General features: G+C 33.0%; 7 protein-coding genes and 1 non-coding gene across 9 annotated transcripts; 4 read left to right on the top strand and 4 right to left on the bottom strand.

The window, feature by feature from the left end:
• The first annotated feature begins 140 nt into the window (after positions 1-140).
• LOC113848172 (probable WRKY transcription factor 47) lies at positions 141-4,208 on the top strand. The gene is made up of 7 exons (XM_027477569.1): positions 141-314; positions 558-635; positions 744-899; positions 1,206-1,269; positions 1,377-1,492; positions 2,308-2,421; positions 3,451-4,208. Exons 1-7 carry the CDS (start codon positions 207-209, stop codon positions 4,036-4,038), a joined length of 1,224 nt encoding a protein of 407 aa, XP_027333370.1. The 5' UTR covers positions 141-206; the 3' UTR covers positions 4,039-4,208.
• Positions 4,209-5,578: 1,370 nt separating this feature from the next.
• LOC113874709 lies at positions 5,579-6,862 on the bottom strand. The gene has a single exon (XM_027512924.1). It carries the CDS (start codon positions 6,860-6,862, stop codon positions 5,579-5,581), a length of 1,284 nt encoding a protein of 427 aa, XP_027368725.1.
• A 1,591-nt stretch (positions 6,863-8,453) lies between these two features.
• Positions 8,454-9,740, top strand: LOC113874708. Its single transcript, XM_027512923.1, has one exon. It carries the CDS (start codon positions 8,454-8,456, stop codon positions 9,738-9,740), a length of 1,287 nt encoding a protein of 428 aa, XP_027368724.1.
• Positions 9,741-10,490: 750 nt separating this feature from the next.
• Positions 10,491-11,779, bottom strand: LOC113874707. The gene is made up of 2 exons (XM_027512922.1): positions 10,878-11,779; positions 10,491-10,794 (listed from the first exon to the last, which is right to left on the bottom strand). Exons 1-2 carry the CDS (start codon positions 11,777-11,779, stop codon positions 10,491-10,493), a joined length of 1,206 nt encoding a protein of 401 aa, XP_027368723.1.
• Positions 11,780-14,233: 2,454 nt separating this feature from the next.
• LOC113846043 (polyubiquitin-like) lies at positions 14,234-16,507 on the bottom strand. Of its 2 annotated transcripts, XM_027473861.1 has the most exons (3): positions 16,436-16,507; positions 15,497-16,228; positions 14,987-15,268 (listed from the first exon to the last, which is right to left on the bottom strand). In XM_027473861.1, the coding sequence occupies exons 2-3, from the start codon at positions 16,226-16,228 to the stop codon at positions 15,083-15,085; spliced, it is 918 nt and encodes a 305-aa protein (XP_027329662.1). In that variant the 5' UTR covers positions 16,436-16,507; the 3' UTR covers positions 14,987-15,082. The 2 variants fall into 2 exon arrangements, with proteins under 2 accessions (XP_027329661.1, XP_027329662.1); XM_027473860.1 differs by having other exon boundaries at positions 14,234-16,228.
• A 745-nt stretch (positions 16,508-17,252) lies between these two features.
• Positions 17,253-18,112, top strand: LOC113845825 (glutathione S-transferase 3-like). Its single transcript, XM_027473445.1, has 2 exons — positions 17,253-17,570; positions 17,834-18,112. The coding sequence occupies exons 1-2, from the start codon at positions 17,253-17,255 to the stop codon at positions 18,110-18,112; spliced, it is 597 nt and encodes a 198-aa protein (XP_027329246.1).
• A 172-nt stretch (positions 18,113-18,284) lies between these two features.
• LOC113874706 (probable glutathione S-transferase) lies at positions 18,285-19,299 on the bottom strand. The gene is made up of 3 exons (XM_027512921.1): positions 19,075-19,299; positions 18,877-18,954; positions 18,285-18,305 (listed from the first exon to the last, which is right to left on the bottom strand). Exons 1-3 carry the CDS (start codon positions 19,297-19,299, stop codon positions 18,285-18,287), a joined length of 324 nt encoding a protein of 107 aa, XP_027368722.1.
• A 942-nt stretch (positions 19,300-20,241) lies between these two features.
• TRNAG-GCC lies at positions 20,242-20,312 on the top strand. Its single transcript has one exon. It is a non-coding gene; the product is annotated as a tRNA-Gly (tRNA).
• The last annotated feature ends 2,775 nt before the right edge of the window (positions 20,313-23,087 follow it).

Raw genomic sequence — 23,087 nt, 5'->3', positions numbered from 1 at the left:
AGTACTGAAGAGGGAGCCTTTATATTAGGAAGGTTGCATCATATATATATATATATATATATATATATATGGTTTTGCTTCAGAAGTTAGATAGCAAGTAATCTGAAGTGAGACTGGAAGTGAAACCATAACAACCCGAGAAAAGCGGGTATATATTATCTTATATCTCCATTTCAGTAGCCGTGACTGGCATAAAGATTGTATAAATGGAAGGCAAAGTTGCATTGAAAAAATTGCTGCAAGTTCAGAAAAGGCTATGTGATAATAGTACAGATGCACTGAACGGGACTGAGGACCCATCCATTAAAAATACTGTAAGTTTCCATCCATGTTGTGTTTGTGAATCATTTATATATATGGAGCAGATTCTGTCAGAATTTCAAATATATATATATATATATATATATATATATATATGTGTGTGTGTGTGTGTGTGTGTGTACCAAAAAGATTGTTGCAGATAGATATCTTTATAAGCTTGTCGGTACTTTCATCTACCATGTTTTTAAATTGTTTAATGATCTTTGCTAACTCATATGAACGGGAGAATTTTGCAGTTAGGATCTAATTTTCTCAGTTTGAGCATGAGTAACACGGAGCCTTTCCAAAATCAGGAGCAGCAGACACAGAATCAAGTGGGTAATCTATGACAAGTTAAACTAGGCTACACGTGCATTTGTTATTTTAAATCTGCATAAATTAATTTTGATTGATGTATCTTGTGTTGGTTGTGAGGATTTTAGTTGGGCTTGCTGCGAATTAAGCTAGAGGAGGTGGAGAAGGAGAATCAGAATTTAAAATCTATGCTAAATCAGATCACTGAACACTACGCAGTTCTTCAGAATCAGTTAGTGTTGGCGATGCAGAAGAAAAAACTATCTAATAATGAGGACATGCAGGCAAGTTTGACTTTAAAATTCGTTTTCTATGTGTTTTTTTAATGATTAAAAATTCATTATTTTTCTGTATTGCACTTAGTAAGAATACTACATCAGAATATTAGTGTTAACTTGGTCAACCTTTTCAATACCTGCAATACTAAAACTAGCAGCAAATGTAGAAAAAGTATAATTTATTTTTAAGTAATGTCGCATGGATTTTGCTAGATCATCAATCTAAAGTAGAAGGGTTTACCTTATTATGTTGTTCTCTTTTTGGTTTGAACAAAGTAATTAAATGAATAAACCACGTGTTCGTATGTTTAGAAGGACAAGAAGCAAGATGAAATGGAGAAACCAGCGTTAGCCCCGGGGCAGTTCCTAAATACCGGTAACCATTCTCCTTCAGAAGGCAGAACAACAGAAATATTTACTTATGTTGAAAATATTGAGAAGAACATAAGCAGAAACCTGACTTATACTTACAATATGTTGAAGGTAGCATCAATAACCAAATAACATCACAAGAAGAAAAAATCGTAGTAGAACAAGCCTTTGAGACTTCTTGCAGGAAAACTAGAGTGTCCATAAGGGCACGATCAGATTTGCCTTCGGTATGGATTTCAATCTTATTTTGTAGATTTTTCTTTTATATAGTGGATTGGCAATAATTTAATTTAGATCATAACATCTATCATTTTATGCATTTATTTACTTGATTTCACTCTAAAGTGAAAATATATGTATAATAAGAAAGTAAAGGTGTATCCAGTATCCACCCTTACCTAAAATAAAGTTTAGTTCACTTCAAATATCAAAGGACAAATGCACCCCTCTTCACTTTACAGGAACTAAATTTAAATCTATATATAAAAGTTGAAATATGAATTATGATATCGATGTTTATTTCTAATCAATTAACAAATTCTTATCATGTCAACATTTTGTCATTAATGTCACATTTTGATTCAATCCTTCATTTTCTCTCTAGTAATCCATGCACGTCTGCTTTAGTTAACCCTTGTTCTTTCTTAACCTTCTCATTTTTCTTTAATTATAGTGTTTTAGTCACTCAATTGAAGGAATGGTGACCGCTTAATTTTTCATTAGTCACTCAAAATTAATAAGATGGCCAACAATCATGTTCCCTTCTTTCATCTCGCACCTTTTGGAAGTGAAAATCTAATTACTCTATTTGTTAGTATGCAGGTTTATATCTAATTACATATTATAATATGAATTGAGAGTGATTTTTGAAATCTCGTTATCTTAAATTCATATTACTTATTAATAGAAATTATGTTAGATTAGGTTGTTGATTATAATATTAAAAAAATTAAGCACTTTCGCAATGCACGAGCCCATGTGTAGAATGAAATGTGAAATTGAAGAAAACTAAATATTTATGCACTGCCATTTTATTCTCAAGATGAGTGATGGGTGTCAATGGAGAAAATATGGACAAAAGATAGCAAAGGGTAACCCTTGGCCCCGTGCCTACTATCGTTGCAACATGGGAACAGCATGCCCAGTTCGCAAGCAGGTTCGTGGAGAATTTATTTATTTATTTATTTCATGGAGTGAGCATCATACACATGTTTTCATGGCATCATTTAACTTTGCTTTCCTCATTATTAGATGCATTAATAATTAACTTCTGTTTATTGACATATATTTGATGTTGGAGACGCGAATCCTAAGTTTAATCAATTCTTCACTCATCATTATCTACGCTTTATTTTACTTTGTGTTTTCAGATATAGTTAATATATAGTAGTGTTAAATAAGTTAGCTTATTTCACATCACTTAGCTTATCTCACATTTCTTTTCTTTTCTTTTTTTAATTTATTTCTTTGTTTATTATAAAAAGTATTGTGAGAATATGAAGTGTGAATAACATTATTCTTAAATTTGCTTAAATTCATCACTTCTTGTTTAGATTATTTCTGCCAATTGATTACCAGTGTGCTTGTTTGAAATTTTAAAACATTTCAAAGGGAATACTATCTGACTAGGGGGAAAAGGCATAATTAAAAGAATGTGCAGAAGTGATTTAAAAGAATGTAAATTTTCAAAAAATTTAAAATAGAAATGAGATGAGTTTTTCTTTAAGAGAGAATAAATTAAAAGATTAAGCTACTCTCAAACAATGTATTTTAATTTAATTCAAAAGAGTAGTACAGTTAAGGTTTGGGAGAGAAAAATAATTTTAGTGAAAGAGAAACTTGAAAGGAATCAATTTGAATTATTGTAAATATTATATTTTGGAAGAAAAAAAAATCAACATAAAAAAATTAAAAGTAATCAATATTAAATTATTACTCTTAAATGAGTAATCATTTTATTGCATAGGGGTGAATTGGAAATGAATCATCCGTCCTTGATCATTGACAATCCTTGTCTTCCTTTGCACTTAATAACCATTCTAATTTTTGTCTGTGTGATATTTTGAAAAAAATTGACATTCATGCTTGCCTTTTCATAATTTTGTGGTAAACTCTTCTATGATGATATATGGCTTGAAAGTGTCTTGCAGAGTTTACTTAACATATGCTATTTTCATTGTAACAGGTTCAAAGGTGTGCTGTGGATGAGACTGTTCTCATTACAACCTATGAGGGGAATCATAATCATTCACTCCCACCAGAAGCAAGATCCATAGCAAGCACAACATCTGCAGCATTGGACATGTTCCTTTCTGGCTCTGCCACAAGTTCAAATGGCAGCACTCTATCAAATTCAGATCTTTTTTCTTCACTATCTAGTTCTACCTCCACTGGCTTGGCTACCTTCTATCCATCTGCATCATGTCCTACTGTAACATTGGACTTAACTGAACCCTCTAATAACAACTTGAAATTTCCAAGGGCTATTACTTCAAACCATTGGCAACCTTTTCCTCTCTCATATCGAGGATACGCTCAACAATCTGCGCTTCCAACCTCAGAGAAAAGCCTTAACTTGGTGGATGTTGTCAGTGCTGCTATAAGCAAGGATCCTTCTATTAAAGCAGCATTAGATGCAGCTATTTCCTCACTCACTGGAGGCACTCAGAACTCCAATAATTACTACCAACTTAGTAGGAGTGATCATGACCCCTCTTCTAAGGAGTCTGAAGTAATAAAGCATCAACCCTGCACTACAGATGAATTAATTTAGAGTTGAAAATAATTGTCAAGAGATTAATAAATTAAACATCATGTCAACTAGTTTGACTTGATTGCCAGCAGAGGAGAAAAATACGTTTTTTATACAGTAGGTTTAATGAGAAAATTCATGTTAATAATAATATATGAGTTGGTACTTGAGTTCATAAGGATAATATTATGAGAATTCTGCGTTTGATAACCTCTTCTTTTCCCATGTAACTAGGCTCACAGGTCATAAATATTTTTTTTAATAATATGGTATGCACATAACAGGGAAGGTACAAGCATTGAGAAATATTCAGAAACTGACTTCTTTCAGACAATTTGGTGACGAATGAAATAAAATGAGCACCAGAAACTTAAATGAAATAGAATGAACAGGTTAGTATTCTTACGTGTTAGATATATGATGCAACAAATAGTGTATAAACATACAAGCTGTGACGACCATGAAAGCCTACAAATTTGCAGAAAATGACCCTGACTATGAATGAAAAACTTGAATTAAATGAACAAGAGAAAAATTCTGAACAACAACCACAATAATATTTTCACACTAGGAACCGTCAGTCACATGAATCATTATATTATGTTCAAAATCATTGCTAATTTTTGAATGAGTTAATTTAATTCTAATTCTACTTTAATATTGTCTTTAAGAATATTTGTTGATCTATCTTTATCTCCATTAGTCGTTTTATTTGTTTTCTTTTCATGTATCAAAAACATTTTAAGCCTTAAGCACGATTTGCTGGATCAAGGGTCCAACTTCTCATTCTCAGTTTTCATCAGGGGTCCAACTTAAACTCGGAAAATAGGCAAATATTACGACAAAATCATTTCTAACTCGTGGCTGTTCGTCATTTCCAAATTTCCTTCCCTTTTCAAATTAATTTCATTCATGCTGTTGTTTGTTTATACTGTTATATAATTTGTGTCTAGCAGCGCACACGCACAAACAAGCATATTGGCAAACTTGCTCCTTGCTTATCATCCATTGAATGAGTTTCTGTTGCATGTTAGAAGCCAATACATCATGTTGCTTTTCTTTTTCACTAGTTTGACCCTCTTGGCACATGGACAATCTCTTTGCTGTGCTACTATATGCTGTCCAGTGCAGAATCATCATCATGAACATAACATTATAAATGGAATGTTTTGGAAACGCATAAAGTATGAAAGACAAGCAATACTCAGATCCAAAATTAAGTTAACAAAATTCAAGCTCAGAACTGAGACTGAATAAGTGTTTTAGAAACATCACTTGCTAAATAAATCATTACTTTTATTACAAAAAATGCATGCATGTAATAGTACTAATATGCCCCTAAGCTAACTGAAATGCAAACTAAAACCAAAAGAAATGGAAACAACAAATTGTACATAATCAACAGAAAAAATGAGAAAGGAATTGAATTTCTTTTCCAATACCAAATCTCAAGACATCAAGTGTATATAGTCTTTTTCACTTATATGTTACTCAACTTGCTGGTTCCTACTTAAACATGAGACTTCTTTACACATTTGTGATTCCAACAACATAAGGATAACTAAGGTATGAATGGAAGTGGAGTGGGCCAGCATGGGAGATCAAGTGAAATTGTTTGCAAGGATTGAAACCCATGAATCCCATACCCAACAGTGTCAAACTGGTTAGTCTTCAAGTTACCAACAAATATGCGGTGAACATACTGAAAGAACACAACATCTCCATGATATGGATGAAAAGCTCGCACTTGCACCCCTCTACCAAGAAGCTCAACAGCTTGAACCGGCCCCAACTCGGGCCTCACACAATTCCCCATCTCCTGGCGAGGAATGTAAGTTTTGTGCACCAAACGCCACCCACTCTCTTCTTTCAAATCCCACACACACACGCACGCACTGAAAGACACATTGGGTACTACACTCTCAACAATAGACACACCACAAATTCTAATGTTTCCGCAACACACCCCAACATGACACCTAAGAGGAACGTTTCTTTGATATGACATTACAGGATAATCAACAGTGTCGGATTTCCCATCATTGCTAAAAGGGTCATACACTAGAAGACTCGTTTTCCCCATGAAATACAACCTTCCTTTGTGTGCAACCGCTGGCACCCAAACGTTAGTTTGAGTGAAACCACTGGGACAAGACACGATCTTTGTACTCCATTGCCCTGTCTCGGACGAGAAAACCACCACTTCAAACTCATACTTTGTTACACCATAAAGAAAATCATTCGCTGTTCCATCGAAGCAAGGAATACGCACTACCCTGAACCTAGGACTGGCACGGTTGACATTGACCTTGACCCTGTCTCCCTCCACACGATAATAAGGTTCGCATAAGAACCCTTCAAGCACGCGATCTCGACGATTTTGACCAGTAAATGGGGGAAGAGGAGGGAGGTGGACATAGTCCTTGGTGATGGGGTTGCAGACATAGTAGATTCTGTCTTGTTCTGATTTCTTGCAGAGAAGCAAACCATTGGAACAACCTAGGATCCTCGTACTAGGAGGGTCTTCTTTTGTTACATCGTAAGGATCGAACTGTGGGCCCAGGTATAATTGGTTTTGGGTTTGAAGATTAGAGAGATGAATGGTGGGTAAGAACAAGATTAGGAAAATACCCCTTGAGACAAAATTGAAGTAATATTGTTTCTCGTGATCCTCTTCCTTCATTTGTTGGAGGAGGGTATGATGGTGATCGATGAATCTCTCGATAAAGTTGGCTTGTGAGATGAAAGATAAGAAACGCTTTGAGATGGATTTGCATCTCACAGCCACCTTGCAAGGAACGCGGCTCCATATCTCAACCAATATATCATCTGATAAATTGTCCATGTTCATTTGATCTTCACAATCCTCTTAAGCCACCAAACTAATTGCTTATGCAAATGCTTCCCAAAATCTTGTGATGTAAATCTATGAAAACTAGTTCATGTTTGACTAGATAACGGTTAGTTGTGTGCAACTCCATCTTCAACAACAAATGACGAAGTCCACGGATTGAGGAACACGGCGATAAAAATATAACACCCCTTTACTTTTTACTATTTACTCTTTTTTACACTTTTTTGTTAGTTTGATAATTTTTTTTCTTATTTTAAATTTAAAAATGAATTAGCAAAAATAATCATATAAAGATTATTATTGTTATTCTAGGGGGAATATATGTACTTTAAGAGAAATTAAATTGTTTTCTTTGTTAAAAAATATTTATTTTATCTAATTTTGGTTGGAAATCTAAATCCAATTTAAAATGATCTAAATTAAAATAGTTATAGTTATTATTTATTTGAGATAAATTTGAAATAAAATATTTAATAACTTGCTAAAATCATAAAACATCACTTAATATAAAAAAAAAATTATTTAAGCAATGTATATTTATCCCTGTCTATAATTATACAGTCAGTGTATCAAATTCGGGCAATAAAATATCAATTTTGTTAAAGTCTTTCAGGCAAGCATTTAAAAATAATAATTTTTTGCTAAAAATATTTATTATATAAAAGATATTATTCTTTTTTTAAGAGGAAAATAATCAAATATATTATCTTTAGTTGCTTTAAATAAACACTAAAATGTTTATAATAATATTTTTTTAATAAAACATCTAATCATCATTTAATTATGTGATTTATATGAACTTTTTTTAAAAAAAATTAGGATAAAAAATATTCTTTAACGTTAATAATGTAAGTTTTATTATTAAAAATAAGATAATTTTAAAAAATAATTTTTTTAAATATAATATATAATCATAAAAGTAAATTATTTGAATAAAAACACACTAGCTATTTTATGATTTGACAGGTGTCTTAAATTTTAAAATAATTTAAAAAATATTAACAATTTAAAATTTAAATTAAATATAAAAAGTATTATATATTAGAGAAATCTTATAGTGTGACGAGGAAGAGAGTTAACTTCTAAAAAGATTGTCATTTAAAATAATTTATAAGAATAGAGAAATCTTATAGTGTGACGAGGAAGAGAGTTAACTTGTAAATAGATTGTCATTTAAAATAATTTATAAGAATATTTTCATTTTAGAGCGTCATTTGATCATAAAATAATCAGCTTTTTATATATTCAATTTAGAAATTGAGTTACCAATATATTAAAAATATCTTTTATTAATTTTCTAGATTTGTGTGATGTTTTTATATTTAATTTTTAAAAAATATTTTCAAATATTATCATCAAAACTTAGATTAAAAAATTTCAACAAAGGCTTGCTAAAGTTAAATATAATTAACCAAAAAATATAAATTTAGTGAATCGTTAATAAAATTGAAAGAAATTGAATATGATAGATATTGTGGATATGATACCACAAAGGAGAAGTTAAAAAGGAAAATGAGATATGATTAGTTAAAACAGAGTATAAAAAGGCACGTAAATAGAGAATATTGGAGAAGAGAAAAAGATGGAAGATTTGTCAAACGATTTACTGATTGAAACATGGAGTCGGCTTCCATGGAAGATGGCAGCGAGATGCAAATCCATCTCAAAGCGATTCTCAGCGTTGTTCTCGCAAAGAGACTTCATTGAACGATCCATCGTTCACCACCACACTCTCTTCGAAAACATGAACGAAGAGGAACACGAGAAACAGTATCACTTAAATCGCGTGGCCAGGCGCGTGCTCATGCTCACCTTCTGCCCCACCCTTCATCTTTGCAATCCTCAGAACCAGAACCAGAACCAATTGTCTCTGAGTTTCATGGGCCTAGAATTCGATCAGGAACTAACAGACCCGTTCGGCCCATATGCATGCATAGTGGGCTTCTCGAATGGCCTTCTTCTCTGCAAAAGGTCCAAACTTGAAAGAGATTACTTCGTGTGCAACCCGGTGACGAAGGAGTGGGTTCAACTCCCTCCGCTGCCGCCACTCCCACAGCACGGTGAAACTCGACGCGCCTGTGAAGGGTTTGTTTGCGAACCTTATTACAGCGTCGAAGAAAACAGAGTGAGTTTCAACCGTCACAGGTTCAGAGCAGTGCTTTTGGTTTCTCCGCCAAACTTCGATGTGACGATGACAAAGGTGAAATTCGGAGCAGCCATTTTCTCGTCCGAAACGTGGGAATGGAAAACAAAGTTGGTTTCATGGGACGAGCGTTTCGCGCCAGTTTTGTACGGTGATGTAGGAGTTGAATACGAAGGGAGGTTGTTTTTCAGGGAGAAGTTGAGTCTTGTGGTGTATGATCCTTTCGTGGAGGACGATGTATGCTATCCGATTCGTTATCCTTCGGGCTTGTTGGCTCGACGAGGTTTTGCTATCCGACGTGGGATACACGTGGGGGTGTCCTGTGGTGCCCTCAGAATCTTTCATGGGTTTTTTGTGGGCTTTGGGCCCGCTGGGTGTGCCGGTGTTGTATTGACTCTGTGGGAACTTGAAGAGGAATGTGGTTGGCGTTTGTTGTACGACACTTACCTCCCTCTGAAGGAGTATGATGGGCCCATACCCATTGGTGGGTTTTATTTTGCTAACGTTGACTATCCAATTACTGTTCTAGCTTTTCATCCCCATCATGGAGATGTTGTGTTCTTCCCATATATTGATCAAGTTTATGTTTTTAACTTTAAGACCGACACTTTTGGCCCATCTGGATATAGAGTTGATCAGTTCCCCGTACCCTTCGAAATTATTTCATTTCCCTTGCCGTTCTGCCCAACTCCACTTCCTTCCATGCCCTTCAATCATATTCATTAGATACTTTTTTCTTTTTTCTTTTCTGGTTTTGCTTCAGCTGATACATTTGGAAAATAAGGGATATTCCTTTGCCAGTTCTTAGGTCCTGTTCGCTATGCCCAAATGTTATTGTTACTTTATTTTTTTTAATAATTTGAAACTTTGATTGGAGATTCCTTGGTGCATGTTGTTTTAACACTATAGTTAGCGCGTTTAGAAGTATATATGTTAAGAAACTGTTAAACCTAGATATTTAAAGCAAAAATTTTAACTTAACTTTGAAGTGAATGTGGATCTAAAGCATGTTTAATATACATGCTTAATTTTATTAGCTTTTTTAATTATTAAACTTGGATGAACGACATATATATTATTCTAGATAGATGTGACAAATATTCTGTAGAATTTAAAATGTCAGTTAGTTGTATGCATGGCTACTCTATTAGTCATTAAGTTGTTAATATTTTTAATTATTTTACTGTCTAATTATAAATTTTTAACGTGAATAAAATTTATTAATATATAAAGATTTAATATAAACAACTAATATAAATATTTAATTGTATTAATATTTTTAAAGTATAATATAACTTTATATTGTATAATAACTTTTTATTAGTCTAAATGACTTGTTAAAAAAAATAATGGAAGGAAATACTTGACAAGATTTGAATGGATTTATCAGAGAACAAAGAATAATGCGTGAAGGAGAGAAAGTTGTACAATTGAATAAATTCATCACAATTAATTAATCGACCAAATTAAACAATATTATTCAAAGTCCACAGATGGAATTGGTGTAGGCCAGCATGGGAGGTCAAGAGAAATTATTTGCAAGGCCTGAAATCCATGAATTCCATATCCCACAGTCTCAAAATGTTTAGTCTTCAAGTTACCAACAAATATGCGGTGAGCATATTGAAAGAACACAACATCTCCATCATAAGGATGAAAAGCTCGCACTCTACATCCCATACCAATGACATCATAAGTTGCTGCACCAACTCTTAGATCGGGTCTTATACAACTTCCCACATTTTGGTGAGGAAGGTTAATCATATGAACCAAACGCCATCTACAATCTTGTTCCAGTTCCCACACACCAACACTTAGTGTTATAGTAGAGATACTAGATATTCTAATTTTTCCGCAACATACTCCAACATGACCACAATAAGGATATACGTTGGATTATGACATAAATGACAAGGGTAATCAATGGTATAGCATTCCTCATCATTGTTGAAAGGATCATACACCATAAGACTTTTTCGCCCCATGAAGTATAGTTTCCCTTCAAGTGCAACCGCGGGAAGCAAAAGGGTAGCTTGCATGAAACCCTTTGGGCACGACACAAGCTTTGTGCTCCATTGCCCTGTCTCTGACGAGAAAACCACTACTTTAATTTCGAACTTTGTAATACCTCTAAGAAACTCACTCAGTGTTCCTTCAAAGAGAGGAATACGAACCACCCTGAACCTATGACGGTTGAAAGTGATTTTGTTTTCTTCGACGTTGTAATAAGGTTCACAAACAAACCCCTCAGACATACGGTCACGCTTGTTGTGGCCAGTGAGTGGTGGAGGAGGGAGAGGGAGTTTGGTCCATTTTTTAGTGACGGGGTTGCACACAAAGTAGACTCTCCCACATACGGTTTTTTTGCATAGAAGCAAACCGTTGGAACAGGCCGTTATTCTTGAATAACGAACACTTTTTTTCCTTTTGGTTACATCATCAAGTTCGGGGTTGAATTTTGGGTTGATAAAAGTTAAGGACAATTGGTTTTTGTCATGGTTTTGAGGATTAAAAAGATGAATGTTGGGTGAAAACATGATAAGGAGTTTAAGCATAGAGACATGATTGAAGTACCACTCTTTCTCGTGATCCTCTTCCTTCATTTGTTGGAGGAGGGTGTGGTGGTGATAGATGGATCGCTTCATGAACTCGGCTCTTGAGATCAAAGCTAAGAAGCGCTTCGATATGGACTTGCATCTCACTGCCATCTTGCATGGAACACGGCTCCATATCTCCACCAATATATCGTCAGATAAATTGTCCATGTTGATATTGGATCGGAACAATGCTCCAAACCCAGCAAAATCAAACAAAATGCAACCAGTTTTGCTATTCAGATGCTTAGGTGTTGGTTTTTATACAATTTAAATATCAAGAATCTGTGAGCTAGTTCATGTATGACCAATTCGTGAAGGGTGAACAATCACCTATGATCTAAGTAATACTTGTCAATGAACTATGAGCTGGGAACTAGTCCAATGTTTGACTGGTATCTGAACTACGAAAGCCAAATTTATTGAAAGAATATACACGTTTTAACCATGTGCAAAAGACAAATTTGAAGTACAATTTATTAATTATTAATAGTGTTATTTATCAATTTAAATTTGAGTTTTATGTCAACAATATATAATGATATCAAATAAATATTATAATTTTGATTGATAAACAACATTTAATAAAATTATTAAACAAAACAACTCTTCATAGAATAATTTGATTCTGGCTCACTGAAAAATAGTATTTCCTAAGTTGGTCGCAGAAGTTGCCACATATAGCATGTTACAGATGGTTGGTAACATCATAGCTCCTACCACTTTTAATAAATTTACTAAAATATTTTTTTTGTTTTTTAATATATTAGCATATTAGTGAAATAATTTTACTTAAGGCACGATGTTTTTTTGTTTAATTATATCATTATTTTGTTCACTTTTTAATTCCTTGTCAACCTTACGATTATATGGTAATACAAATGATCAATACATTAAAATAATCTGGATTTTTTAAAAATCTACCATACACCTTTTTTATTTAACTATATATAATAATGTTTTTTTTTATTTTCAGTAATTATGAAAAGTAAGCGTGTGAGAATAAATTTTCTAAACACTACTTTTGAGTCGGTTCAAAGTATCCCCGTGAAACCGTAACGTGCAAACCGAGCGACCGACGAGGCCTGAGAACTTTTTATTTGTCATACCACATTAACTCCTTTAGTTGAGCCAATATTGTAAAAGCTTCCGTGATAGGCTTATTTATTTTTTCAATGTTCTTTTAAAAAATAAATTCTTAAAAGAATATTTTTTAAAAATAAATTTTCTGTCTGAAGTCTATTTTATCACGTCAAGACCTGTTTCGCATATTATATAGATAAAATATATATTTTTATTTTATTTTTTAAATGTTATTTTGTCTTTAGTAGAGACGAAACTATCAAATTGCGTCATGTGTGAACATTTGATGTGTTTCACCTACTGCAAAGATGAAATTTAATAATTAGTGTCATGTGTCATGATCTGGATCAATTTATAAAAATAGTTAAAAAAAAGAAAAAATTTATATTTTAATATTTAATTAAAATTTATTAAAAATAAAATTATAAAATTTAAGAATAAAAAATTATATAATTTTTAATTAACTTAATTAACAACTACAAATATATTAAAAATATATATTAAAATTACACTTATATATTATAAGATGCAAAAAAGAATACCTACTAATAAAATTATAAATTTATAATTTTTTTTATTTAAACTAGTTTGTAAATTAAGTGTGATATTTAAAAATTTTAATAATTTATATAATAAATATTTTTTTTTTTTATAATTTTTTATAGATATTTAAACTAAGATTAACAAATTCTTAATATTATATTTTTTTGATATTTTTATAATTATTAATTAATTTAATTAAAAATTATCTAAATTTTAATAATTTATTTTTAAATTAAATATTATGATTTTTTATTTTAATATATTTTAATTAAATATTATATTTTTTCAACACATTTTCATTAAATTTCAATGCTGCTCTTATAAATTTATAATTTTATTAGTATGTATTTTTTTGCATCATACATTATAATATATTTATAGTTGTTAATTAAGTTAACTAAAAATTATATAATTTTTTATTCTTAAATTTTTATAATTTTTTATTTTTAATAAATTTTAATTAAATATTAAAATATAAATTTTTTATTTTTTTAACTACTTTCGTAAATTGATCTAAATCATGATACATGGATTGAGTTTCATCTGTAAATTGATCTAGATCATAATACATGAATTGAGTTTTATCTCGAGTTTTATCTCTACAACAGACAAAATATTGAGTTTTATCTCTACAACAGACAAAATTCACTAAATGTTAATACATAGCGCACTTTGATAGTTTTTTCTTTACTAAAGACAAAATAATATTTAAAAAATAAAATAAAAATATATTTTATCTAATATGCGAAACAGGTGAAAAAAAACTCAAACAGAAAATTTGTATTTAAAAAACATTATTTTAAAAATTTATTTTTTAAATAACATTAAAAAAATAAATAAGCCCCGTGATAGAGGAGAAAGGTTAAGATTTCGATAGTTTGATATCAAGTAGTTCTAACTACTTATACTGCAATATGCATTTTTTTTAATATAATATGAATGACTAAATTATATAATTTCATATCACAATTTTCTTTCATTAAGAAGTCTAGATGGGAAAGGATGTAGGACCGCTTCTTTCACTTGAAAATGTTTGCAACTCACTTCTAGATCTTATAATCACACTATTTTAATTTATGAAAATTTCACTTTTAATTTTTAAATATACAAACAATTATAATTTATAAAATCATATATTAAAATAAAAAATTCATAAAATCATCGATTAAATGATCAAAAATTTAAAGAATGAAGATAAATATTTACTTATGTGGAAGCAAAGCCTCTAACGTTCACAAAATTCCTGTCTTCTAATGATAGAAGATTGGGGAATATAACAAGTATTCCCATTTGAATCCAATTGCAAAGGCAATGGGCCTCTTCATGATAGACAAGTTTCTAACTTTTGGAGTCTTGAAGAAAGTCATTTTCAAGTCAAACTGGGAAGGATACTTGAACCAGCCAACTCAACCACGTTTCTTCGCAGAAGGGTCCAGTATCATCCAGATGCAAGATTATCAGAATTGGCAATAGGAACATGATAATGTACTAGATTCTCCTCAGTCTCCTACATCAGATGCCCTTTCTGCCAGGTGAATGCAATTGCAAGTTTTATACTCGAGGAATAGATGAAAATTCATCTTATTTGACAAAATAGACGATCCTAATACTATATCAATTGCCAATAACAATAAACACGTTTTTATGAGAAATATTAGATTGAAAATGGATGTACTAGTTCAAAACACTTGTAAATGACTTATTTAGCCCCTTCATAACCATTTCATGAAGGGGACGAGCGATAAAAGAGCTTACATATATCACACTAAAGTTTCACACACCAAGTTTTAATAAAGAGCTGCAAACCGCAAGCTCAAGGTACATCAGACACGACAGATGGAGAGACACTTAGAAGCCACCACGAAGGCGAAGGACAAGATGGAGGGTGGATTCCTTCTGAATATTATAATCTGCCAACGTACGACCATCTTCCAATTGCTTGCCAGCAAAAATAAGTCGTTGCTGGTCGGGGGGAATACCCTCCTTGTCCTGAATCTTTGCTTTCACATTATCAATCGTATCAGAGCTTTCCACCTCAAGGGTAATAGTTTTCCCTGTCAGAGTCTTCACAAAAATTTGCATCCCGCCACGAAGCCTCAATACCAAGTGCAGAGTGGATTCCTTCTGGATATTATAATCAGCAAGAGTACGCCCATCTTCCAGCTGCTTCCCAGCAAAGATAAGCCTCTGCTGGTCCGGTGGGATACCCTCCTTGTCCTGTATCTTGGCCTTCACATTATCAATGGTATCAGAACTTTCAACCTCCAACGTTATGGTCTTTCCCGTCAAAGTCTTCACAAAAATTTGCATGCCACCGCGAAGCCGCAAAACCAAATGCAAAGTTGACTCCTTCTGGATGTTGTAATCCGCAAGGGTTCTTCCATCTTCAAGCTGCTTCCCGGCAAAGATAAGCCTCTGCTGGTCTGGAGGGATGCCTTCCTTGTCCTGAATCTTGGTTTTCACATTATCAATTGTGTCCGAACTCTCCACCTCCAAAGTAATGGTCTTTCCCGTTAAAGTCTTGACGAAAATTTGCATGCCACCCCTCAAACGAAGCACTAAGTGAAGAGTGGACTCCTTCTGAATATTGTAATCAGCGAGGGTTCTTCCATCCTCAAGCTGCTTACCAGCAAAAATCAACCTCTGCTGATCTGGAGGGATACCCTCTTTGTCCTGGATCTTGGCCTTGACATTGTCAATGGTGTCAGACGATTCTACCTCTAGGGTTATGGTTTTCCCTGTCAAGGTCTTGACGAAGATTTGCATGCCACCCCTGAGACGGAGCACAAGGTGTAGCGTGGACTCCTTTTGGATGTTGTAATCCGCAAGAGTGCGACCATCCTCAAGTTGTTTACCCGCAAAGATAAGCCTTTGCTGGTCCGGTGGGATACCTTCCTTGTCTTGGATCTTGGCTTTCACGTTGTCAATGGTATCCGAACTTTCTACCTCGAGGGTAATGGTCTTGCCGGTCAAAGTTTTCACGAAGATCTGCATCTGTTCAATCCAAAACTAAACCATCAGAAACAGACACATATGTAGGGACTCTAATCAAATCACAAACCCTAATACCTCATAAAAAGGGGGAAATGGAATGAAATAAAAAAAAAAAACTAATTGAAATTTTCAGAAATAATTCTACGTCTAAAGAGAGAGAATGAATTCGAAAATGAAAAAGATGAGGAAAACAGAGGGCGTAGGTACCTTAAAAGGGAAAGTTTCAGAAAAGGGACTACGAAATTAGGGTTGTGCAAATGCTGAGATGAAATAAGCGATGAAGAAAAGTGGGAGAGAAGGGTGGAATTTATAGCTTGGTTGCGGTGACTGAATGACAAAAATACCCATGAATGGACGAACGAGGGTTAGCCACGTGTGTGGTGAGGTGACGGACACGAAAAGATAAGCATCGCTTATGCGCAACGGATTACGTTTCTCTAATGTTCTGGCAGATTCTGTATTATCATCCACTCTTAATTAAACACTTGTTTTAACGTGTTTAACGCTTCGTTTCATATAAAACAATTCAAAAGTAATTTTGTTATATTTTTTCATATTTTATTTTATACAAATAAAAATAATTATGCGATATATCATATTTTTTTCACATAGATGATAAAATTTTCACTAATATGAAATGATGAAAACTTTTATTTTGTTAAAAATATTTTTCAACCAAAAGTAAATAGTTATTAGATTAAAGTTATAAAAATATAATAAATATTTTTTTCTAATAAAATTTTATTATTATTAACTATTTATCTTTAATCTTAAGAATTAACATTAATAAAACTCAATAAAAAATAATCAAGTAATGTTAGAAATTTTTAAAATATTTATTAATTATTTATTACATATATTAAAAAAACCAATTAAATGCTAAATAACAAATCTTTACACAAAAAAAATATATAATGTTTAGTATAGGCTTTTTGTTTTTTCATACAAAATAAGCATTAAGCAGACTTGAATTGAATGTTATGCATTGCCCATAAATTCGAAGTTGTGTTGGTTCTCATTGACAATGGCGGATGAGGTTGTGTTGTTGGATTTCGATCTCAGCATGTTTGGCATAAGAGTTAGGATTGCATTGGCAGAGAAAGGGGTCAAATATGAGTACAAGGAAGAGGATCTGGTGAACACTAAGAGTGCATTGCTTCTTCAAATGAATCCAATTCACAAGAAAATCCCTGTCCTTGTCCACAATGGGAAACCCATTTGTGAGTCCCTCATTATTGTTCAGTATATTGATGAAGTCTGGAAGGATAAATCTCCTTTGCTGCCCACTGATCCATATCAGAGAGCTCAGGCAAGGTTCTGGGCTGATTTTGTTGATAACAAGGTAAATTCAATTCAATTTTTTAGCTCCCAGTTCACCAATTTTAATTTTTACTAATTTTCCATCAGTTTTTTATCAACTTAATTAAACTATACTATTTGAGTCTGAGAGTAGTTTACTCTATTAAATTTGAATCAAAGAGAGATCTTATTCTAATTTGGGATATATATAATTAACAAGCTCAAACATGAGAAGCTTCTTGTGAGTTGATTTAATAAGGAAAATGGTAACAGCAGTACAAGTGTTATATATATGCTGACATGCAGGTGCATCAAGTTGCAAAGAAGATATGGACTGGGAAGGTAGATGAACATGAGAAAGAAAAGAAGGAATTAATAGAGAATTTGAAGCAACTGGAGGAAGTTCTTGGGGACAAACCATACTTTGGGGGTGACACATTTGGGTTTCTTGATGTTGCTTTCATTCCTTTTTATAAATGGTTTTCTACTTATGAGAAAGTAGGCAAATTGAAGCTGGACTCTCCTAAACTCATTGCTTGGGGTATCAGATGTTTGCAGAGGGAAAGCGTGTCCAAATTCCTTTGATGAAAAGGATGTTTATGAATTTGTTCTGAGCTACAGGCAAAAAATTGGAGTGGACTGAGACAAAAAGAAATTAATAATAATAAAATTTTAATATATCAGCCAAATAAATGAATGTACGTGGAAAAGAAATTATGTAATAAAATGTTGTGAATTTGAGCACAAAAATCGTTGGTCAAGAATCAAGATCCAAAGTCTGTAAATATCATAAAATAAAATGTAAATGACATTGACTATAAACAATTCCTCAAAGTCGCTTCCGTTTATAATTTTAGTGCACATATTTTGAGTGCTTTCCTTCTCATATATCAGATTATTTATTTTGTCTCGGTGTCATTGCCCACAGAACCAATTGAAAGAATGCAGAAAAATGCCAACTTTAGTAGGAAACCATCCTTATTACATCTGAGACATCATAAGTTTTATTAGGTGAAAATTAAGCACTGGTACAAAAAAATTAATGCAGAAAAAACTAAACGAGCTTGCATGTATAAGCACATTAAATCTTAGCGTTCCAACACATAAAAAGTTCTATGAAATGCATGAAGTATGGCACATCTAATGTGGCCTTTTATTAGTGAAAGACAAAGCAAATGATCAACCAAAAATTAATAACCAGTGTGATCATAGACCTTCTCATTCAACACCAAGCTTCTTTCTCATATCCGAAATGAGGTCATAGACCTTCTGCTGATCAGGAAGAGACATGGAAACGCTTTCAATTTGCATGCACCTCTTGGCCCATGCAATTATCTTGGGGCACTCACCCTATATATTGAGGCTGCCAAACGTCTCACAAGCTTGAAACCAACTGTAGCAAGGAACAAGTGCCACATCCACCATTGCTGTTCAATACATTGACGAAGTTTGGAAGGACAAATCTCATTTGCTACCTTCGGATCCTTACTTGAGGCACAGGCCAGATTCTGGGCTGACTTTGTTGACAAGAAGGTGACTTTCTATACATCAATGTATTGAACAGCAATGTATTCACAAACTGGTTTGGCATTGCGGATGAGAACAGGGACTCGCTGGTAAACTGGGTTCATTTGAAGGAGGAGAGAGCTCCTGTTGTTGGTCAAGTCCTCTTCTTTGTACTCGTACTTTATACCCTTTTCAGCAAGTGCAATTCGGACCCTCATCCCAAACGGGCTTGGCCAGTAATCCAGCAGAACCAAATCATCCCCCATTGCTAAGTTTGTGTAAGGTCACAGAAAAGATTGTTAAATAGTGGAGAGGGACTTGGAAATTATTCGAACAAGGGTTGGTTCGTAGCTCGTTATTTAATAGAGAAAGTTGGTATTGGTAGATGAAATTGTAAGTCAAGGAAAGCGAGGCAAGTTTGACTTGGCCAGTGAATGTTAAGATTATATATTACATTTACGTGAATTCATGTAATGAAGTGGTCACGATATTATATGAAGAATAATATTATTCATATAAATTTCTATACATTTATTTATTTTTATATTTTTCTATCTTTTTCTATCATATCAATTATCTTCTTTCATACTTTCTCTCTTTTTTTTTCTTTTATCTCTATATAAATTATTGTAGATATATAATGTGTAAATAACAATTTTCTTAGTTAAAGACCTTATATAAAAGGATTTATGATTAATTCAATTTTAGTTGTATTTTATACACATCCTAAAAATATTTAAAAGGTAAAAAAATAGATAAAATATATTTTCAGAAGTTGTTTAGGAAGCATTTTCTTGTTAACAAAAAAAATCTTAAATAAATTATTCTGAGTGTTTGACATGATGAAAGCAAGGTGTAATCAAATAAATCCTTTCGAAACCAACAAAGATTCATGTTGATATAGCAGTCAAACCGTATTCTTTTTTCATTTTTTTGAAAAGAACATAAAACAGTTACCATTTATGATGATTTGTTTTCTCAATGCCAATGCTTTAACAAGTGCTGTATTTCATTTGATACAAATTTTATTGGCTTATGTAGAAGCAAGAAACCCCATATCAAACAAAAATAGTTTTATTATTTTCTATTTACATTATACATATATTTTAATAAGAAAAAAGGAGAGAATTATTTTCATTGTCTTTCTTTTAGCACAAGTTAATTATGTAGAAGAAAATAAACAAATTTAAGTGTTGTATTACACAAATGCACCAGTGGTCTAGTGGTAGAATAGTACCCTGCCACGGTACAGACCCGGGTTCGATTCCCGGCTGGTGCATGGGTCTTTTGCCGGGCATTGCCTTTAATCTTTTGCCACTTCTGCTTTTGTGGGCATTTGTACGGTCAATACATCATTGCCTTATTACAAAGTCACCAATCATTCATAAAAATATACCAATCAAAATTAACAAGAGCCCCCCCCCCCCAATGGGGGACAGAAATTCCGATGGATCATGTAAATCTTTATTTATTTATTTTTTTTTCCATGCACGACAGTTTAGCATAGTAATGACACCAAAATATGATTACGCAGCTTTAGCAACTTCTATAATCAGATTGCTATTGTCATAGGCCCCACAAGAAAAATCTCCAACCACCACACCAAGACTGTCATATGCCATATATGATAAAATAATAATAATGCGGCGGCGCTTTCATTTCTTGCAGTGAAAACGGGCTTCGACATAATTGACAGTTATCCAATAACGGTATAGTAACCATACGGAATTATTCATCACCGAGGGAACCCTCTAGAGGAGATACATCCAGAACAACAAAACCGCCTTAGCAGACAGTAGAGCAGCCTTTTTAACTTTAGAATATAAGAAAAAGCAATATTAAATGTCTTGTGAAATGTTTTAGAACCAAATATGGATTGAAACAACTAACGGTATAGAAAGGAATAAATGAAACTTGGAGAAGACAGGACAAAGCCAATACACTAACATGGTTGATGATACGCCCTACACAGAAGCAAATGAAGTTGATAATATATAGACCTGCCAATAAACCCTGCGTGGAAAGGGAACATAAGTTTGGTCAGTAACAACCAAAATATAAACACATTTGAAGCAAATAAAAACTCAAATCAACCACAATCAGAGCTACCAGGCTGGTGTGACTGGTCCAACTTCAATATCCTGATATCCAAAATCCCAGTATCTTATCAAAATGCAGAGCTAAAAATGGTAAAGATCCTTCCCTTGTAATCTCAGCAAATTCCTGGAGAATGGGAAGTAACCAGCCAACAGTACAACCAAAGTACAAACCTATTTGAATCATATAAAAATCAACCACCATAATGATTATAAAGTGAAAGAATCAATATTGACTTGATATTTGATGATGACGCGCCCAAATTTTAAATTATTTGAGTTGAAAAAGCCAGACGTGTGTCCTCAGCCATAAGGGATAATGGAGGCGTTCCTGGACATTTTCTAAACAGAAACTTTGCGTGTGTGTGTTATAAAAACAGAAGCTTCCGACCAACAATGTTTAGTTTGTACATGTATAACCCTGATGGAAAAACTTTAGATTAAACAACGTGCTAATCCAGACATACCTATTTTCATGTAGGTGTTAGATAGCAAACAATATTCTCTACTCAAATCTCATTTTAAAAATAAGTTTGCATCAGATCATTGGGTAACTTACAGACAAGTTGCATTATTTGGAAAATTAGATCCAAATATTTAAGCTTTCAGTGTCAAACACAACTTTGAAGCTCTCTATGGGAGTATGGGTGACATGATACCATACTCCTCCTTTTGAGAGTTGAGACTAATCCTCATTAACCTATCATCACAAGTTGTAAAATCCAAGGATCCAAATCAAGCTCAGACACATCACAAACCAGAAAATCTGAAACCCATTTGTACAAGTCATCCAGTTCGAGTTCAACATCTTGAAGACAATTTCAATAGAAGGCAATATAGAAGAGAGTATGGTGAATGATTGATACAGTTTCAGCTCTACAAATGAAAAAATTACTTCTATAAAGCATACAACAATATTATGATTTAATAGTTCATATTTATTTTATTGAGTTCAAAATCATTTTATAATTCGTTTTTTAAGTCAAAAGAGAGCTGGTCAACAAAGGCAGAAAAAAACAGCCTTACTCTTATCATCTCAATTGGTAACAGAAGAAAAATACAAAAAGGTTTCAAGTTAAGGGCTCAAGCAAACACTTAAAACTTTGTGTCAAGTTCATTCTAGCACCACAGTGCATTTGCTGAAAGGAAGAAAGTACTTCTATTCATAAAACTTGCCTTGGGAAGCCAAATTGGAGTGTTTAAAATCCGATACAGACAGGCACTTAACCAAGCAGAATCAAGTAACCAATATTAGAGATAAACGGGAAAAGCTGATAACTGATATTGAATTAATTGAGCCAGAATTAAGTTAATGCAGGCACAGAACTACAACATAGAAGACTAACGTGCCTTTCATATATAAATCCAACTATGTCTGGGTGAGAATAGTTTACCAATTTCTAAATAAGAATAATTTACCACCCTTCCCTTTATTTTTTTAACTTTCTGATAGCATTAGTGCTTAGCAGCATATAATGTTACTGATTTGGTACTCAGTGAAAAATATTCCAGTTGTGTCGTAACCAGGTGTTGCACGGATTTTATGATATAATTATTCATAATTTTATGCAGGTGAATTACCTGCCTTAGATTTGTAAAGTTACACACTCTATCTCTCCTTGCAGTAAAACTAGAAATTTTAGAGATTACACTCTTGATGTTGGAGATTTTGGAATCAAATGCCGTCTCTGATTTTCTCAACTATAAAGATCCAATCTTTGCTTCGTGTTACCTGGATTGCATGCAACATAGAAAAATAAATTAGAAAGTTTAATTGAAATGACTGGTTAAAGAATGCCTGCTGTATTAGTATACTAAGATGGAAAATTTGCATAATCCAACCCAACAATTAGAAGGATATTATTGAATTTAGGTTTCAAGCCTAACTCATCCTCAAAAGTTAAGTCAATTGTTTTAGTTTTTATAAACTCTTATTGCACCATCTATAGTCAATGTGG

This window comes from Abrus precatorius, unplaced genomic scaffold, assembly GCF_003935025.1.
Source record: "Abrus precatorius isolate BTA unplaced genomic scaffold, Abrus_2018 Scaffold8, whole genome shotgun sequence".
Lineage (NCBI taxonomy): Eukaryota > Viridiplantae > Streptophyta > Magnoliopsida > Fabales > Fabaceae > Abrus > Abrus precatorius.
This window is presented reverse-complemented; position numbering and strand designations above follow the sequence as displayed.

Excerpts from the sequence above, each read along its gene's own strand:
- LOC113846043 (XM_027473860.1), bottom strand. The coding sequence starts at position 16,228 with ATGCAGATCTTCGTGAAAACTTTGACCGGCAAGACCATTACCCTCGAG.
- LOC113848172 (XM_027477569.1), top strand. The coding sequence starts at position 207 with ATGGAAGGCAAAGTTGCATTGAAAAAATTGCTGCAAGTTCAGAAAAGG. Across the intron at positions 636-743 it reads AGCAGCAGACACAGAATCAA|TTGGGCTTGCTGCGAATTAA; the intron begins GTGGGTAATCTA and ends TGAGGATTTTAG. Across the intron at positions 1,493-2,307 it reads CACGATCAGATTTGCCTTCG|ATGAGTGATGGGTGTCAATG; the intron begins GTATGGATTTCA and ends TTTATTCTCAAG.
- LOC113874707 (XM_027512922.1), bottom strand. The coding sequence starts at position 11,779 with ATGGACAATTTATCTGACGATATATTGGTGGAGATATGGAGCCGTGTT. Across the intron at positions 10,795-10,877 it reads CTTATTGTGGTCATGTTGGA|ATGGCGTTTGGTTCATATGA; the intron begins GTATGTTGCGGA and ends ACAAGATTGTAG.
- LOC113874709 (XM_027512924.1), bottom strand. The coding sequence starts at position 6,862 with ATGGACAATTTATCAGATGATATATTGGTTGAGATATGGAGCCGCGTT.
- LOC113874706 (XM_027512921.1), bottom strand. The coding sequence starts at position 19,299 with ATGGGGGATGATTTGGTTCTGCTGGATTACTGGCCAAGCCCGTTTGGG. Across the intron at positions 18,955-19,074 it reads TTGCTGTTCAATACATTGAT|CAATGGTGGATGTGGCACTT; the intron begins GTATAGAAAGTC and ends TGTATTGAACAG. Across the intron at positions 18,306-18,876 it reads TGGCAGCCTCAATATATAGG|ACTTTGGATCTTGATTCTTG; the intron begins GTGAGTGCCCCA and ends TGATATTTACAG.
- LOC113874708 (XM_027512923.1), top strand. The coding sequence starts at position 8,454 with ATGGAAGATTTGTCAAACGATTTACTGATTGAAACATGGAGTCGGCTT.
- LOC113845825 (XM_027473445.1), top strand. The coding sequence starts at position 17,253 with ATGGCGGATGAGGTTGTGTTGTTGGATTTCGATCTCAGCATGTTTGGC. Across the intron at positions 17,571-17,833 it reads CTGATTTTGTTGATAACAAG|GTGCATCAAGTTGCAAAGAA; the intron begins GTAAATTCAATT and ends GCTGACATGCAG.